A 19,332-nucleotide genomic window follows, 5' to 3' on the forward strand; every position below is an offset into this window, starting at 1 on the left:
TCTCAGAGACTGCTAATTTCTCAGAGACTTAGAAGTGTAAATGTTTAGAATTTATAAGTGCATTAATAAATTATTAAGCAGCATACAGGTGCATTTCACATTCTGTGCATTCTGAGATGCTTTTCTAATCACCATGTTTGTAAAGAGTGGATATCTGAATTACCATATTCTTCATGTCAGAATTTTCCTCTGACCTCTAAACAGGTCATGCTATTAAATGCCTATTAAGTTTCTTTTAAAGATTCTAAGTGGTAAGGGGGAAATAAACTTTTTCACCCTGAAGAATCAGGCAATCAGCATGACGACGCACAAATTAAGCTTTTTGGATATTTAAATCAAATACAGCAAAATCAGACAAAAAAAGGATTTGTTCATCACATGTTCCACTGACAAACCGTGTAGATACTGCAGTTGACCTACACATTTAGTCAAAACACAGGAATTAGTGCCCACATTTTTTTTCCACTGATTGAAAGAGTCCACAAGCATATCAACATGACAGATGCACTAAGAAAGAACCCAAACCACAAGGAAACCAACATACCAATATGCTAGCACAAACAACTAAACAAATGTGTCAAACAGGGTCAAATAGAAAACAGCAAATAAGCTTCATATTATATGCAATACCACGGGCTGCTGAAACTGTGGGTTGCTTCTCATTCAGTTAAGTTAATGCTCCAATATTAAAACATTAACATTAAATTGGTTGGAGCAGCATGATGGTGTAGCACTGTGGCCTCCAGGGTCCAGGTTCGATTCCCATCTCTGAGTGCATGGGGTTTGTATGTTCTCCCTATGCTTGGTGGGTTTTCTCCGGGTACTCCGGTTTCCTCCCACGGTATAAAGATATGTAGGTTAGGCTAATTGCCTTTTCCAAATTGCCTGTAGTGTGTGAATGTGTGTGTGTGCCCTGCGATGGACTGGCACCCTGTCCAGGTTGTACCTTGTCTCGTGCCCTGAGCCTCTTGAGATAGGCTCCAGGTCCCTGCTACCCTAAATACAGAATAAAGTGGTATAGAAGATGAGTGAGTCAGAGTGAAATAAATTGGTTGAAGTGATGGCTTAAAGGGTTAAGGGTCTGGGTTACTGATTGAAAGGTCGAGGGTTCAAGCCTCATTACTGCCCAAACTGCCACTGTTGAGGCGTTAAGCAAGACCCTTTACTCTATCTGCTCCAAGGGTGCTGTACTGTATCTTGGCTGACCCTGCACTCTGATCCCAGCTTCCTAACTGGGATTTGTGAAACAACTCATTTTACAAATCTTAAAAAAACACAGGTTTTGGGTTCTGCTTGTGCAACATGGGCAGCCCTGGTCCCTCAGGGTGTGGCTCCACAGGGCCTGTGGGCGTAGTAGTGTCGGGCAGCAGGTCACTGGCAGCAGATCATTTGGGTGCTGTGGGTTGCTGTGGATCGGGTTTGTTTGCCAGGTGTATTACAAGGGTGCTTGATCATATTAGGATTTGGGAAGTTTCAGGTCTGTAGCCATGGGGTCTTAGCCAGCTGGGCCCTGTGTATGGAGGGCAGTGGAGCATTAAGTGTTCTGGTGCCTTCCTTTTATGGCCAGCATTGACTCTTTTCTGAGATATTGGCTGGCCTTTGGTTTCTGAGGGCATGGGTGAGCTTCGGTTATGTACTGTCACCAGTTAGACATGACACTGTCAGTGGTATATAGTTGGTGATCAACGTTGTACAGTTCACCTGGCAGTGTTGTTATATTGTGGCTGATCCGTGTAGTTACACAGAAACACAGTTAATTTGTTTCCAACAAAGTTAATACTATTCTCAAATTACAAGACATGCAATATATTTAAATCATGGCAAATATATTTACATCATGTTTTAATAGCAAGGACACCTTGCATAGAAACAAGGAAGAAACATTGTGATAGAATCATAACCTAATTTATTTAACCCTAATGTGTAACAATCAGTTCATTTAAACAGTTATCTAACTAAATGTACTGATTCAAACTGGCCTTGATGAAAACAAGACAGTGTTGTTTTGTCATGTAGTGCATCAATGCTGACAAAAATGAGAGAATGCTTAAATGAGGTTATGTCTATATTATATAACAAACATCTAGTGAAAGCCACATAAATGGAGCAGGAATTTTCTGTTTGATGGATACTGTGTATAATCATAATGGATAAACCATCCCACCCCTCCCTCCTTTCTCTACCTCTGACATGTGGTTAAATCTGACTGAGCGCCCGGGGCAGACGGTCACAATATACACTCACTGGTCACTTTAATAATAGTGGAACCCAATGTGGTATTCTGCTGTTGTAGACAATCCAGCTCAGTCTTTGACGTGCTATGCATTCTAAACTGTTTTTCTTTTCACTACAATTGTAAAGAGTGGTTATTTGAATTACCATGGCCTTCCTGTCAGCTTGAATTGCTCTGGCCATTCTACTCTGACCTCTCTAAACACCAAGACATTTTTGTTGGCAGAAGTGATGCCCACTGGTGGGTTTTCACAATATTCATTGTAAATGCTAGATTGTTGTGTCATGTGATGAAAGTTCATAAATGTAGAAGTTTCTCAAACACAAATTATAATCAGAGATCACTCTGAACCTGCGTTTGCTTAATGACCTGTATCTTTGATTTTACATGTTGCATATATGTGTCAGGTATGTGTTCTCATTAAAGTTTCTGGTGGATAACTCACTCCCTCATTCATCTTCTATACCGTTTAATTCTGTATGCAGGGGTGTGTGTGTGGTGGTGGGGGTGGGGGTCTGGTTAGCATTTCCCAGGAGACTTGCGGCACCTGGCGGGGTACACCCTAGATGGAGTGCCAATCCATCGCAAGGCACGCACACACACTTGCACACTACGGGCAATTTGGAGAAAGCCAATTAGCCTAATCTGCATGTTTTCGAACCGTGAGAGAAAATCAGAGTGCACAAAGGAAACCCACGAAAGAATCGAACCTGGCTGGGAATTGAACCTGTAACCTGAAGGTACAGGACGACAGTGCTAACCATTAAGCCACCATTCCACCCCATGGATAACAACCTTATGAAATCAAATGTGTTTTATTATAAAAAGAAAATTTTATTTGCTTGTATAAATTGCTTTGGCTAATCCCATAACAGGGGTGGTTTAATACCCGTTAAATTCTCTGCTTAAATTCAGTTTCTACTTGTGACTACTTCTCATGCAATGAACAAAAAGAAAAAGAAAAGATATTTGCTATTTATACATTAATTATGTGAATTCGAAAGCTGCTGAATACCGTATGCCCATAAGAGACACACATTAAGCAGCACCAGCAACTTTCTGCCAGCTAGTCTAAACAGCATGTTGCTGTTAGTCTTTCGGCTGCTCCTGTCAACTGTGCGTAACCTCTACTATAAATTATAACAAATGGTAAAAGAATCAGGATACATCGCTAAATAAATTTTTCCCCATCTTACATTTAGATAAAATTTTATTTATATAGCGGGTTTAACAATGATCATTGTCTCAAAGCAGCTTCACAAAATGAAAAGAAAATTTATGGAAGTGTGTATGAGTGAGAAAAATGTGTTAGATAATAATGAGATTGTAACATGGTCCGTGATGAGCAAGCCGAGGGCGACATCATCTCTACTTTATATCATGTTAAAAACAACACAAACCCTTAGTCTGATCTCATAGCAAAAAAAACAGCATAACCCATGACGAAGTTTAAGTCTTCTATCTCTACAATCAAACTCTCGTCTCATTGGAGTGTACAGTAGATAGTAAAATTTAGCGTACCATTTTAACAGTCTGAAAAAAAAAGCTTAATTTCCATTTAATCAAATTTTATATCAACATCATTAAATTAATCTGTCTTTAATTATATTTGTCTTTGGTTAGGTGACCTAGCTATTAATAGAGTTCTCATAAATACCTGCAGGTGAGTTTGGAAAACGTCTTATTCTTATAGTTGATTATGGACTCCATCCAGCTGCTTTATGGGAAACAGCGAATGTTTCCGACTTTTTATCTGCAGTGTCCTCTGACAAACTCACGTTCACTGAATTATGTTTTTCCACAGATCTTGGCTAGCCTAAATCTTGATGCGTTCCATACACTGGCTCACTGCATATTTAGGGAGTTGTGTGTGTTTATTTCTGTTAGATGAATATGAGGGTAACTGGGGCGCATAAATGAAGGAGGACTTGCCAGAACCTTGCACCCATGCGTCTAAAGTTGATGCAACCAATGCTCATTTTGATGTAAGACACTTTTATGAATAGAATAAAAGGTTTTTGCATATATTAGTCTATTTTTTATAAAGCTTTGATGAATAATGGCCATTATTTAAGCTAAAAAATATTATTTTCTCAATCTGTCTGCTGGGGATATAACAAAATCTAAGAAGAAAGTGAAAGTGTTTCACTACCTAACTTGATAAAAGAAGCCCTTGAATATGTGCCAGGTATTTGTTTGGCCAATCCATGCCCTTTTCTTCTAGTACAACTGTCCATGGTACACAGCTTCCTAATGACATTGCAATAGTTTTAACTCAATGATCTGTGACTTTGATCTTTGATGTATAACAAGCAGAAAATCTTTGCGTAAGTGCAGGCAAATGTGAAAACAGGGAGAAAACTGCAAGTGTTCAGGTCTTTTGTGACTGTGATACTGGAAGTTGTTCTAGTTGACTTCGTTAATGTGTTTCTTACAAAGTTTTTGCTTCATTTAAATGTTTATATAATTGCCTCCCATTAGACTGTAGAGCGATACATTCAGGTTTATGTCACTAGCCTGCCGTGGGCCTACGGGGGGGTGACAAACTAATGGAAACACCCACCACAAAACACCATATGCTCACATTTTTCTTCACAGCCAAATATAAATCCTTGAATCCTGTAAAAAATATTAAAACAAATAATAAAAGATGGTAATTGTGAGGTGATGCCGAACACCAGACTATTAAGAATAGATGCACCCATCATGTGTAGTGCATCTGGAGGCAGTGTGTTTATCTGGGGTTGCTCCAGTTGGTCAGGTCAAATGGGCTCAACAATGTTATGTGTCAATAAAATGAAGCCAGCTGACTAAGTCAATGTACTGAATCACCAGGTTATCATATCAGTAGGTATTTTTCCTCCCTGATTGCACGGGTGTCTTCCAGGACTCAAACTGTGAAGGAGTTGTTCTGGGCCACCATATGAAAGCTAAAGGCGGCTGAATAAAACTTATAGAGAATATGCACAAGTCACTCTTTATTAGCTAAATAGTCCAACAAAAGTGTATTAGAGGTACTGTAGAGCTGCATTTGGCTCAGGACCTGGATTGTGGAGCCATGGAAAGACGAAACACATGGCCCATGCTTGGATATCATCATATGTTTTTAACTGTATTACATCATTTTATATCAACACAAGTATGCCAGATGTGATTCCATTCATTTTTGTTAGTCTGCTTTTCCATGTTACATCATTTCTTTCACCATTTTGTAAATTAAACAGATTACCAATTCATTTTAGGCATGCTCTGTTACATGCTTTCACCATATTTCTTCAAATACATCCACAATTTTAAAGCATAATACAATTTATAAAATTTTCCTGTTTATCCATTGTTTTATTGGGGATTTAAAAATAAATTATATATGGGTTGCTATGTTTGTTAAAAATGAACAGTAATTGAAAAAAAATATATATTGAATTGGAAAGTTTATAAAACCATGATACTCGGCACCAAGTATCAGGATAATATTGCATCGGGTGGACCATGGTGATTCCCATCTCTATAAAATAGTGTAGGTTTCATGTAAATTGGATGTATACGAAGTCTGCATATATCTTACTGTCTGATAAGATGATTTCTGATTGTGAAGTATATCAGAATACACTTATGAGAGTAAAGCCAACTTTTATTTTTCTATATCAATCTTCCATAGCTATCCAAACAGCACGCTTAGCAAGGTATCAAAGATTATGAGGTTGTTTCTTTTAGTAATTTTTTATCATATTTATTTTTACATCATTATTTCTCGAGCGGCATGGTACTGTAGCTTTGTGTTTATCACGGTCACCTTGCACCTCCAAGGTTCAAGTTTGATTCCCACCTCTGTGTGCATGGAGTTTGCACGTTCTCCCTGTGCTTTGTGGGTTTCCACCGGGTACTCCAGTTTCCTCCCACAGTCCAAAGACATACGTGTTTTTGTGTAAGCAAAATATTTCTGTTTTCTAACAGAAGATTTGTCAAAATGTAATACTGGGAAAAAAATACCTTGATCAAATCCCTATTCTATTTTTCCCTTTCTTAATTAATCATTAAATGTACACATTTTATTAAATGCAAAGTTTTATAAAACACTTTAAGTAACCTATATTTTTTAAAGTGCACAGAAATGAATCCAAACTCTGCAAACTATTTCAAATGATTTCATCCCAAGTTCATAAAATATAAAGTAACTGTGCATTAATGTTTCTGCAGAGGTCTAAAGGTTTTGTATACAACTTTAAGTCAGTACTGTTTTTAGTCACCATACAATCATCAATTACATACTAAATATTTCATACAGCTGCAGTATGAGCACTCAGGGCCTGATCTTATACAGCAGCTTCAGATCATTTTATAAAATGATTACACCTCCATGTTACAGCTTTGCACCAGGAACATGAGAACTATATATTAAAAATGATTTACAAAAGGAAAGAAATTGCTTCACCTGGTACGGCGATCTGACATCTTGGTGCATGTGTGCTGAGGTGGAACACTTCGCCATTTCTTGGCCTCTACCACCATGGCCTCAGCGTCCACCAGCCCAAATCCATACAGGTGACTAACTACACAAAGATAAAATAAAAGACATTTTACTACATATCTTACATATTATAACAATCTGTGCTATCCTACCACACTATACTACACAACACTAATGAATCCTAGAGGACAGGACATGCACTGACTAATATCCCACATATAATAAAAAAGGTTACCTTTGTGTCCTGCTGCATTGGTTTTCCAGTCACTAGCTTTTAAATGAACAGGTCTTGATGTCTTTACCAAGAGGTGTTGAACATCTCTCCATGTTATTAATGGGCTGAAAGACAAAGTATATGCATACCAAGAAATGATGCATTTTTTATGCATTACAACCCAAGCAAAAACAAGATCATTTTGTCCAGGTGAGAGAGAGAGAAAGATAGGGAGAGAGAGAGAGAGAGAGAGAGAGAGAGAGAGAGAGAGAAGGTTTTTGCCCCTTCTTAATTTTTCTTTTGTTGCAAATTTTGTCATGGTTTTATGATTCAGATCATCAAACATTTTTTAATATTACACAAAGCTTTTTTGCTTTAATAAAATCAGATCATCAAAAAAACCCTGCATTTGTATTTACACAGGTTATTTTTGTGTAATATTTACTTTTGTTTAATGAGTGTGACAAATATGCAAAAAAATCGAGTAAGGGGCAATTACAGCCTCCGCCACAATATACAGTATGGAAACTTGTGCATCGCAGACGTGCCTGTGTGTTTGTCGATGGGGCAAAGCTCCAGCTGTCCGTGTTCCCAGTAGTAAAAAGGAAGTTGTATGGTGCAGTTGTTGGATGAAGAAATGGGTCTCTCGACAGAGGAAAAAGTATTCATAGTTGAGTATTATTTCTGCTCATACGGAAGTGGTCATGAAGTGGGGATGGAGTTTGAAGGAGGTGGCAGAACAATTTCTCCCTGTACTGTACCTGTCCTATTCCCCTGATCTTATACCACCTGATGCCTAGTTGTGGGGAATGTTAAAGTAGAGTGTGTTCAGCTGAGAGTGTGTAGAGTGTGTTCAGCTGAGAGTGTGTAGAGTGTGTTCTGCCAAGAACTGTCCCTGCATTATGCAAGCGATTTGTCTACTTTTGCAGGAGTTGTTCCGGGAATCCGGGTTAAGAATCTGCGTGAACGATATGAACACTGTCTACAGTGAGACGGCGCACACACAGTATACATACTATAGTAAGTAAACACACTTATAATATCTATGTTAGTTAGACAGTGTTAAGACCAGCAATGCTCTACGGCTTAGGAACAGCGGCACTGAAGAAAAGACAGGAGGCAGAGTTGGAGATGTTTGGGGGTAATAAGTATGAATAGGATCAAAAATGTTAGATTGTTTTGGAGATAAAGTTAGAGAGGCCAGACTGAGGTGGTTTGGACGTGTTCAGAGGAGAGATTGTGAATATATCGGTAGAAGGATGCTGAGGTTGGAACTGCCAGGCAGGAGGTCTAGAGGAAGACCAAAGAGGAGATTTATGGATGCAGTGAGAGAGGACATGAAGTTAGTTGGTGTGAAAGAAGAGGATGCAGAGGATAGGGTTAGATGGAGGCAGATGATTCGCTGTGGCGACCCCTGACAGGGAACAGCCGAAAGACAAAGATTTGTCTGTTTGTATTAGGATTTATTTGCCATATCAGCTTCTCAGGCTATTTTATGGCAGATACATATTAAACATTAAACTGATTTATTAAAACCGATATAATATTATATTATAATGTTAAAGATTTAAAGAGTTGTGGAAAAGGTAAATAATAATAATAATAATAATAAATTAATAAATTAATAACACATTACACTCACCTAAAGGATTATTAGGGACGCCTGTTCAATTTCTCATTAATGCAATTATCTAATCAACCAATCACATGGCAGTTGCTTCAATGCATTAAGGGGGGTGGTCCTGGTCAAGACAATCTCCTGAACACCAAACTGAATGTCAGAATGGGAAAGAAAGGTGATTTAAGCTATTTTAAGCGTGGCATGGTTGTTGGTGCCAGACGGGCCGGTCTGAGTATTTCACAATCTGCTCGATTACTGGGATTTTCACGCACAACCATTTCTAGGGTTTACAAAGAATGGTGTGAAAAGGGAAAAACATCCAGTGTGCAGCAGCCCTGTGAGTGAAAATGCCTTGTTGATGCTAGAGGTCAGAGGAGAATTGGCCGACTGATTCAAGCTGATAGAAGAGCAACTTTGGCTGAAATAACCACTCGTTACAACCGAAGTATGCAGCAAAGCATTTGTGAAGCCACAACACGCACAACCTTGAGGCGGATGGGCTACAACCGCAGAAGACCCCACCGGGTACCACTCATCTCCACTACAAATACTGTAGGAAAAAGTGGCTACAATTTGCACGAGCTCACCAAAATTGGTCAATTAAAGACTGGAAAAATGTTGCCTGGTCTGATGATTCTCGATTTCTGTTGAGACGTTCAAATGGTAGAGTCAGAATTTGGCGTAAACAGAATGAGAACATGGATCCATCATGCCTTGTTACCACTGTGCAGGCTGGTGGTGGTGGTGTAATGGTGTGGGGGATGTTTTCTTGGCACACTTTAGGCCCCCTAGTGCCAATTGGGCATCGTTTAAATGCCACAGGCTACCTGAGCATTGTTTCTGACCATGTCCATCCCTTTATGACCACCATGTACCCATCCTCTGATGGCTACTTCCAGCAGGATAATGCACCATGTCACAAAGCTTGAATGATTTCAAATTGGTTTCTTGAACATGACAATGAGTTCACTGTACTAAAATGGCCCCCACAGTCACCAACCCAATAGAGCATCTTTGGGATGTGGTAGAACGGGAGCTTCGTGCCCTGGATGTTCATCCCAAAATCTCTATCAACTGCAAGGTGCTATCCTATCAATATGGGCCAACATTTCTAAAAAATTCTTTCAGCACCTTGTGGAATCAAGACCACGTAGAATTAAGGCAGTTTTGAAGGTGAAAGGGGGTCAAACACCGTATTAGTATGGTGTTCCTAATAATCCTTTTAGGTGAGTGTATATATATATACACAACTTGGTCGTGTCTGGATTCGAAGGGGTGAAAGCATCTTTTTCCCACCACTGGGTTATTTAGAATAATTTGTTGTTTTGGTACTGTTCCCATTCTGCTTCTGAAAGACTAAGAAGAAGTTTCTTTCTGGAGAAATAAAGTTACAGAAGACAACAAGGATATTTTGGCGCATACTGTACTTTGTCACAGCAGTGTAGGTCATTGTTTAGCATGAGATATTAAGCAAATTTGTGATATTAATCATATAAGCAAAAGATTCAAAGATAAATGTAATTCAAAAGCTTCCACTTTTCATCTAAGTTTCTGCATTCCTTTTGGTACAATTGAATCTTTTTAATTTTTGAGTACAACTCTCAGCAGTACTCCGCTTGAAGGACATAGCAGACAAAGGCTAAAAGTGCATGTGAGGGTTTTTTTTTTTTTACAGTATGTTCGTGCTTATGCCCTTGGCACAGCAGATGAGCACTAAGAAAAAAATTTTTTTTCACATTTTACTTTCCTGTTTGCTTTGCTCTGCTCATGGCCAAACACACACACACACACACATATATATATTTACAATATACCACATTGCAACAGAGAGCATGAGAGAGAGAGAGAGAGAGAGAGAGAGAGAGAACCATACAGACCTATCCTTTTTTTATATTGCCTTAAATATTTATAAATATATATTTTGCAAAAATAATTAACATATTGATCTATGCAGATATTTGGGGCTAAAATGTCCATTTTGTCACATCCAGAAGTTGTAAGGTTTACATTACAATATATTCTTTATAGCATTATCTGAGCGTTTTGTGCACTAAACACCATCTGTCTCATTAATTTCCTTATAGTAAAATCTTGCAATGACTGCATTTTTTGTAGATTTACATTTAGCAGATGCTCTTATCCAGAGCGACTTACATTTTTATCTCATTACACATCTGAACAGTTGAGGGTTAAGGGCCTTGCTCAAGGGATGTGGGGTTTGAACCTGAGATCTTCCGAACCGTAGTCCAATGCCTTAACCACTGAGCTACCTAGATAGATCCTACCCAAGAACTAAAACAATGCAAAGAAGAAAAAAAAGAGAAAATAAGAAACACAGCTCCTTGGGAGTGTACTCTTTTGACTTTAACTCTGCTCATGTGCAGCTCCACAGTGAAATCCCCAGCTGAATACATTATCTTAAAAATGTCAGATCTAGTAAAAAAAAAAAAAAAGACCTGATGCCAAGGATAATAAAATGCTGTTCTAAATAATTTCAATGCCTATACAGAAAATCATATCTTGCTTTGAAAATAAATAATACAAATAAAAGTATAAAAATTGTGCCTGTTTTTTTCTTATTAAATCTCATCTTCTAACAGGCCAGGGTGACTTTAAAAAAACAAGCAGTCTTATTCATGACAAAACAAAAAAACAAAAAAACCCACAATATTTAATTAAGAACCTTCATCAGTGCTTGAAGAAAAATTGTAAATACATAAAAAAAAAATCTTCTTTGTGATAAATCAAAAATCCCTAAGAAGAAATGTTATGTTAAAATGTGATGTTAACCCATGCAACCCATTACAAAGCAGGTTGTGACTGCAGATTATTTGTGACTGTAGATCCCTTTATATATATATATATATCCCATTCCAAGAAGACAGAACTCGGCAAAGGGTGGCCATGAACTGGGGATCCACCCTGGATGGGATCACAGTGCACTATGCACACACACACACACTCATATTCCCAGTTAGGGGAGATTTACTTTAGCCAATCTACCTACAGTACTGTATACGAGTCTGATATAAACCTGAGATATTAATAACAGCCAGTGCTACAGTCATGAGTGCGGTTGTAGGAAATAATTAACACCTTCTGACCAGCCAGATTTGACAATTCAACAGTGCTGTAAAAGGAGCTTTGATTTGAAAGAACTCTGAGGTGGCTTCTGCATTGTCTAGGTGCTACATGGATAGAATGCCATGCACAGGGTAGATGAGAGACATGGAGTGGAAGAGAAGATACATAGAGAAGCAAAGTAAATACAAAGTAACCTCACTTTGCCTCCAGTGCGAGAGCGATGATGCCAGCTACCATTGGTGCAGACACTGATGTGCCAGTGTGCCCATCTGTACAGCGTTGCCGTAGGTCTGTAGTAATCTGATGACAAGCAAAAGCAGGGAGAACTGTGTTATTATGGCACAGCTGGCACTGAGATGACTCAAAGATGCTTAAAATAACCAAGAGAAACTGGTATGTAAGAGTCGTTATGCTCATGAAATCACGATATCTGGTGGTATCATTTTCAGCCATGCATTTCAACCATTCATGTTTCTTCTGAATTAATCCATTTTGTGAGATGTAATCCAGATGTGTATAATATAATTTATGCAAACTTGCAAACCCACCACATGTGGTCTTAATTCAAAAGTATGACTTCCTCAACACCAGATTAATTATCTTAGGAAAGTAAGAAACACTGTATCTATGACAACTCTTGTGTACAAGTGATTTAAAGGTCCCATATTTTACTATTTCTTTAACTAGGTAACACAAATCTCAGAAATTCCCCAAAGTATGCTCCAGCTAAAATAGCCCTCAGATAATGAATATTTGTATATTTTATACTCCCTTTATTTCACTCCTCCTCCGAATGTGCCATTTCAGTGTCTATGTTAATGAGCTTATTACTGAGCCATGTCTCGACAGAGAATAGCCGAGCTGAACAACATGCCAGGGGAGGGGCTCTTTTTTATATGAGGGGGAAAGATCTAATTGGCTTGTTGAAGCCCTGGCCAAAGCAAAAATGAAAAAAGCAGGGGATGTTTTTTCTCATCTATTTTGTTCGTGCACGCAAACTGGAGACCCATCTGAATGGCTAAGAATTTAGCAAAATAAGTCCCCTTTAGTTTTGACCTGTGAATTTGGACATCAATATGTATGTTTGGGCAAATGAGAGATTTTGGAAATGCTTGTTAAATGTATGTTTATTGCTTAGGAGTACTAAATCATAATCTGTATATTAGGGCTGTCCATATTAATGTGCTAATGCATGTAATTAATCTAGAAATAATAAACACATTATTTTTTAACGCTTCCCATTAAGTTCATGGTTACCTGGCTGTGATAATGGTTTAACATGGATAATCAAATGACTGAGGAAAGATAACCCGGTTTGCTGAACATCCAGTTTTATTATAAAAAGCTTCTAGATGGAACCGAAGTTGTGTGCTCGAGCTACCTTCAAGGGGAACGATGTTTACAAGAATACCTTAAATTCAAGACATGTAAAAATCAGCGCCTTCGGTGGATTGCCACACCCCATACTACCCAGCCGCGGCATGTAGTTCGGGTCCCATTCGAGAGATGTTAATTTAATATTTGTTAAATGTTAACGTTTAAGATATTATGAAACCATATACTATGTTTCCTCTAACCAGTTGGTCATGCATTTATTTTTTCCAACATTGCATGTTTATAAAACAGGTTAAAAAGTTTTACAATTGTGATTAATCCTAAAAGACTAGATTAATCGTAACTCGATAAAAAAAAAATATCGATTGACAGCAATAATATAAATCAGCTCACTTTAATTGCCATAATTAGCACTTTCAGTAAAGATTATATAAAATCTCAACAAGCATTATGGGAGAAGAACAAGGCTTTTTATTATACAGGCATTAGAGCACAGTTAAATTCTTTTCCTTGCATATCCCAGCTTGTTAGGAAGTTGGGGTGAGAGCGCAGGGTCAGCCATGATATTGCACCCCTGCAGCAGAGAAGATTAAGGACCAAGCAGTGCTGGTGCTTGAACCAACAACACTCTGATCAGTAATTGTTGACTGCTCTATTGTATAAGCAAACTCAGTATTGTTACTGTATGCTGGAGCTAACTGCAACAAAAGTTAGATTTTTTTTATGTTTTTAGTGTAAGATTAGGTTAGAGTTAGAATAAGGAAAAAACATTACATGAGTCACACCAGAATGCTGTTATTGTGCCGATATTTATTTTACAAAAAAAAAAGAAAAAAAAAACGTGCGCAATGCTCCCCACCCCATTCAATAGATTATAAACGCACCTTTAGTAGAGATACTGTACAGTAACCTGAGGTAATCAGTTTTATCAGTCTCTCATTCTTCTTTACAACATTGCTTCAGTTCATTTCATGACCGAATTTTGACCAAGATTAAGCTGTTAGACAGAAGGCCTCACATTTGCCTTTAGAATACACTGGTATACAGAGGCGTTCATGGTTGACCCAGGGCCCACAAGGTGCCCAGGTCCTGTGGCCCAAACCATCACCCCTCCACTACTGTGCTCGACAGTGGGTCTGAGGTCTTTCTACTAAACTGCTGCTGGGCATTAAGGCCAAACAACTCCACTTTGGTCTCAACTGTCCATAAGACATTGTTCTGGAAGACTTATGCTTTGTTCTGATGCAGTTTTGCAAACCTCAGCCGTGCTTCCATTTTCTTTTTATACCTATAAAGGGGTTTTCTTGGCAATCCTTCCAAGCAAACATACTTTAACATTCAACATACTCAGTGATCTCTGTAGGGTCTGAGATGTAGCTCTTGAGTTTTTTTATTTTTCTATTTCTCTGAGCATTGCAATGTCTGACCTTGGGGTAAATGTGCTAGAACGTCCACTCTTGGGGAAAACTGCCAACTATCTTGAACGCTTTCCACTTGTGAATAATCTTACTTACTGTAGTGAGACAAACTCCAAATTGTTTGGAAATGGTTTTTATAACCCTTTCCAGATTGATGCGCAGCAACAACTGCTTCTCTAAGACCATTGTTTATGTCTTTCCCTCTTGGCATTGTGTTAACACACACATGGATGCTTCACTGCCAAAACGTCTGCACACCGGCTGACGATCAATTATTTAAGGGCTGATGATTAGCAGCACTTGGCCACAGCTTACCCTTTTAAATCCTGAGAAGCAGTAAGGGGGTACTTAGTATTGCGCATACTGTATGTTTTTTTTTTTTACACAAACTTTTACACATGATTGTGAGTAAATAAGTGTACACGTAAATGCAGGATTATGCGATTGAATTGCCGTCATTTAGAAATGAGATTACATGTATGTATGATCAGATATTATGATTTCTTTCCCCTGATTAATTGTGCAGCCCTAACCTCATGCTGATTTCACCAGCTTTACTTAACAAAGTAAGCATGGGTAGGTAAGCTGGCATGACTGTGAATTCCGAGGCCCAGGAGGAAGAATATCCTTAAGCTATTAGACTTCCTCCATGTGTTAGTAAAAGTTTAAACACGCATACACACATTTACAGTCATCTAAGATTACACCATCATCCAAATAAGAAAGCTATGAAGCTTATCCTGACTGAAGTTTTCAAAGCCCTTGGGTACAGCCGACCTTAACGAAAGTAAACATGATTTAGCTCATCTCTCTGAGCAGTTCTGTAGATCTTTGGTTTTGAATGTCAGCCAGATCAAATATTTAGCCATCCTTGAGTCTTATCTTTTAGTTGCACAAGCAGACAGACGGAAGGGAAAAAGACACAAATCTAACAAAGCATGCAAGACATCTTAGACACGTCTGTGTTGCAATGTGCCTGCTAAAGAAAGGCTATATCTTGGGGGTAGGGGGTGTCTGATGGATGAAAGATGACTGCTTTTTGGACGAAAAAGCATTATGCCTGATTCCAGCAATCATTTAAAACAATATGAAACATACAATTTGGAGAGAGAAAAACGCTGTAGGGGGGAGAGAGAGAGAGAGAGAGAGAGAGAGAGAGAGAGAGAGAGAGAGAGAGAGGGAGAGAGGGAGAGAGAGAGAGAGGAGGTGGGGGGTCTGGTGGGGGGCACTACAGTAAAAGTCAGCACAAATTAACATTATAGATACGATTTGGTGTATATAATAAAAGATGACCAAAGGAGGTGATCTAAGCACTGTGGCTATAAATAATAGACATTAGTGTTCTTTACCATACCAGTAAGTGATATTTGAGTTTGAAATATTTTTTGCTAGTTGCATCAGAAAGGGGATCTGGTGTATCTGAAGCTAATAAAATATGGTTTAAAAACTGTCCAACACATCCTTTAAAGCTAAAAACTTTGTAGAATAAATAATGAATGACTGCGATCAGAGATCATTTAAGTGCTTGGTGTTAGCTGCATCATAAAAAAATGTGACAGTCAAAATCACAGCTATGTTCGATACTGAGAATAAGAATAAACAGCTGTGTGGGATTAAGAAAACCACTTGTTAGAGTGGTTTATTAAAAGCAGGCTTCAATTTGCTAGGGAGCAGACAGTTGTGAAGCAATGAAGAAACATCCTATTATCATATTTTCTGTCTAAAGACCTTCTAGATTCTGGATTCATGTTAGACTATTTGTAATCTAGTCTCCAAATCAGGCTGTATTCATGCTCTTTCATTCCCTCTTTTATTCACTCTAACCTCTACATTCTCCTCGCTTCTCAGAAAAGCATAATCAGCTGGCGCACTAGAAGAGGAACTTAACTATTTTGCGGTCGTAGAACTCTCCACTGCTGTAGGTAGTGGCCATGGTGGATGAGCAGACTTCCAGGTACCAGGGCTTGTTGCCATTTTCTGTACTGCTGCTGACGGAGATGGTGTAGATGCTGTTGGTGTAGCCGTCGCATGAGCAGTGATCTCCTTGCCGACCTCCGTTACCCGATGCCCACACAAATATTGAGCCCAGACCTTTTCGGCCCTGCACAAGCACACACACACACACACACGAATGGGTATGCAAAGCAGAACAAAATGTACTTTAGGTTTTCACTTATGTACTTTAATATAAAAATAATATACTCTAATTATGGTGATCACTTATTTTGTCTGTCTTACAGTATAATTTTAACATGAAATTTATTTAATATGATCATATTATTTAGAAGATATGGTTTAACTCTTAATTTTCCAATTCAAGCAAAACTGTGAGAGAGACTGATACATCTGCAGAGCAATAAGCCACTTTAGAAGATTAAACACACTGCGAGTACTGCCTTCACAAAACACTTTTCAAGTCTGACATGTTGTAGTTTAATTATTTTGCTTAGTATTGTGTTCTGGGGATCGGCAAACTGGAGACTTGAAGCAGTTTTCATTTCAAATGTAGAAAAAATACAAGTGGCAACATGTAAGGACCTATTTATTTTAAAAGATTCAGAAAGCAGGAACTCTTCTATCAGTAGTAGTTAGATCATTGATGATGGTATCAATGATAGTAGCTTGATCATTTATCACTGCAACATTGGAATTCTTAATACTATGTCAGTTCCAGTAACCTTCCCATAATGCACCACATTAAAATGAAGTTAAACTGGGATAACGCAAATATTCTCCTAAAAAATGTTTAAAAGCTTCGAAAAATCAAGCGTAAATAATTCTTATCTATACAAACATTATTTTCTTTATATCGTCTTCTATTGATCTTGATCATTAGTCATAATTAGTATGGTTCACAATAGCTAATGACAGGTTTGTGTATGCGTGTGTCCATGTGCATAAATGACCTTTTTAATGCCCACTTCAAAAGCCTGTTTGGCCAGTGGGCCTGGACCATCCACGGTCTTCCCATCGTCATCGGGGCCCCAGCTGGCACTGTAAATGTCAATGTAGTCAGGGCGAATCCCAAGTGACTTGGCCTCCACCACATCAGTCACATCCCCATCCAGCATCCGAATGCCTTTGAGAGCACACACATACAGACCCAGACAGATGCAAACACATGTTTGCTAACAGGCACACATGGGGAGAAAAAAACACTTTAAAATATGCCATAATTGTAACCAAAGCGTTTTCTCAGTTTTTGCAAAGTGATCTTTGGAAGATACTTTAACATGCTCTAATAGAAAGATTTTTATGATTCATTTTATGTGCTTTAATATACTCTAGAATATTCATCAGAAACTTTCAACAAAAAAGGAATTTATGCAATTTAACGTAAACTTAACTGCAGTCTTTCAGCCAAGGAATGCATCTAGTTCACTACAAAACCAGTAATAAACTGTTTTATTGCAGATTTAAAACCAAATGAACAGCCGCGTTATCATCTGAAAATATCTTATTCTATTTCTCTTCTAATTACATTTTAATTGATGACTTAAAATCCCAGCATCTACATATATTAGGCCATGTGAGTATTAAGGGCTCAACCAGATCAAGTATCAAGTATCATTACCCTCTTCCTCTGGTTCCTTGTTCAGCCCAGCCATGTTATAGCCACCAGTTAGGCAACCCTATCTGGTACCTATAATCTTGTGTGCATTAGAGAAGATGATTGCGGAGAAGAAAGTGGAAGACACCATTTAACACAACCTAGTGTCATTTCAAGTACTGCGTTATGGCCTATGGGCTCTCTTGCACCCCACAATCTTCCCTTGTCTAATTAATGATGTGCCCAGGACCATGCTGTGGAAATTTATAACTGCCTACTTAGACAAAATCTTCATCTATTTCCCCTTCTCTGGAGACTCACATTTGTCATTTTAAGTCTTGTTCCAGCTCTAGTAAAATCAGCCCTATGTAAAGAGGACAAAATGAGAGTTTCACATGACAGCCATCTTGTCACTTTGGTATTTTGACAGTAAAGGAGCTTAAATTTTTTGGGGGGTTTGCCAACCTCTACCAGTTTATGTGGGGTTTCACCTCATAAAAGAAACCACCAGCCCACCCATAAAATTATTGGTCTCATACATCTTTAACCTAGCTCCAAGAACACCAAAGTGGACTCTCCGGCCTGCACAAGAGAGTGCTGAACCCTGGGTGAACCTGTTGAAAAGCTTTTTCTACTTTGTGGGAGAAATTATCAACAGAATGATGACTCGTGTCAACCAAACCTACTGTACGACGGAAACTCATCATGTGGACAAACACATCACATATGGAATATCTGGGCACACAGAGGACCTATTACCCTCTGAAGGTGAAGTACAGTACTGTTCGAGCAGCATCATCTCTGATATCCACCAACACATCTCTTTTTGTACCATCCTCTCTCATGGCATCATTAGTATTTCTACCCAATGGTACACCGCTATGATATCCAGTCACAATTTACTCTGATTATATTACTAAACTTGCCTTCCTTTATACACCTTGCCTATGATCTTTTCAGTAATAAAAGGTTCATTGAGTGTATTTAAGTTTGTTAGTAATAGATAAGTACTCAAAAATGTGGACACGCTTTCTAATTCCATTTTTCTTCCTGATTTTTATTTCTTTCTACAGTACATTGTGAAACAATGCTGAAGGCATTATATAGTCTCCTTTGAACAGTTGATATTGGGATGTGTGTGCCACTTACTGTATGCTCAGTAAAGCCTTCGTAATTGCTCTAATCCAAGGTGCTGTTTGTTAATTGCTGGTTTTTGAGGCTGGTAACTCTTCATGAGAGCCAGTTTCATCATGGTGCTTAAAGGTGCAAATGCACTTGACAAAATTGTTCTTGCAAGAACTATTCAAGAACATATGACTTTCATGTCTTAAAAGAACATCTCACTGTTGTAGTTGTTTTTGCTTTTGTTACTTAATTGCCATACGTGTTATTTCATAGTTTTGAAAAAA

The 19,332-nt window shown here is 38.3% G+C and overlaps 1 protein-coding gene across 1 annotated transcript in view; it reads right to left on the reverse strand.

Annotated features, from left to right (window-relative positions):
• pcsk6 (proprotein convertase subtilisin/kexin type 6) overlaps positions 1–19,332 on the reverse strand; it is an 88,183-nt gene that overhangs the window by 39,623 nt on the left and 29,228 nt on the right. Inside the window, exons 7-11 of the mRNA XM_053513624.1 lie at positions 17,280–17,452; positions 16,262–16,474; positions 11,820–11,920; positions 6,937–7,040; positions 6,666–6,783 (exon numbers count right to left, since the gene is read on the reverse strand). Of these exons, the coding sequence (XP_053369599.1) occupies positions 6,666–6,783; positions 6,937–7,040; positions 11,820–11,920; positions 16,262–16,474; positions 17,280–17,452 (709 nt within the window). The remainder of the gene's footprint in view (positions 1–6,665; positions 6,784–6,936; positions 7,041–11,819; positions 11,921–16,261; positions 16,475–17,279; positions 17,453–19,332) is intronic.

The sequence above is a fragment of the Clarias gariepinus genome, chromosome 15 (genome assembly GCF_024256425.1).
Source record: "Clarias gariepinus isolate MV-2021 ecotype Netherlands chromosome 15, CGAR_prim_01v2, whole genome shotgun sequence".
Lineage (NCBI taxonomy): Eukaryota > Metazoa > Chordata > Actinopteri > Siluriformes > Clariidae > Clarias > Clarias gariepinus.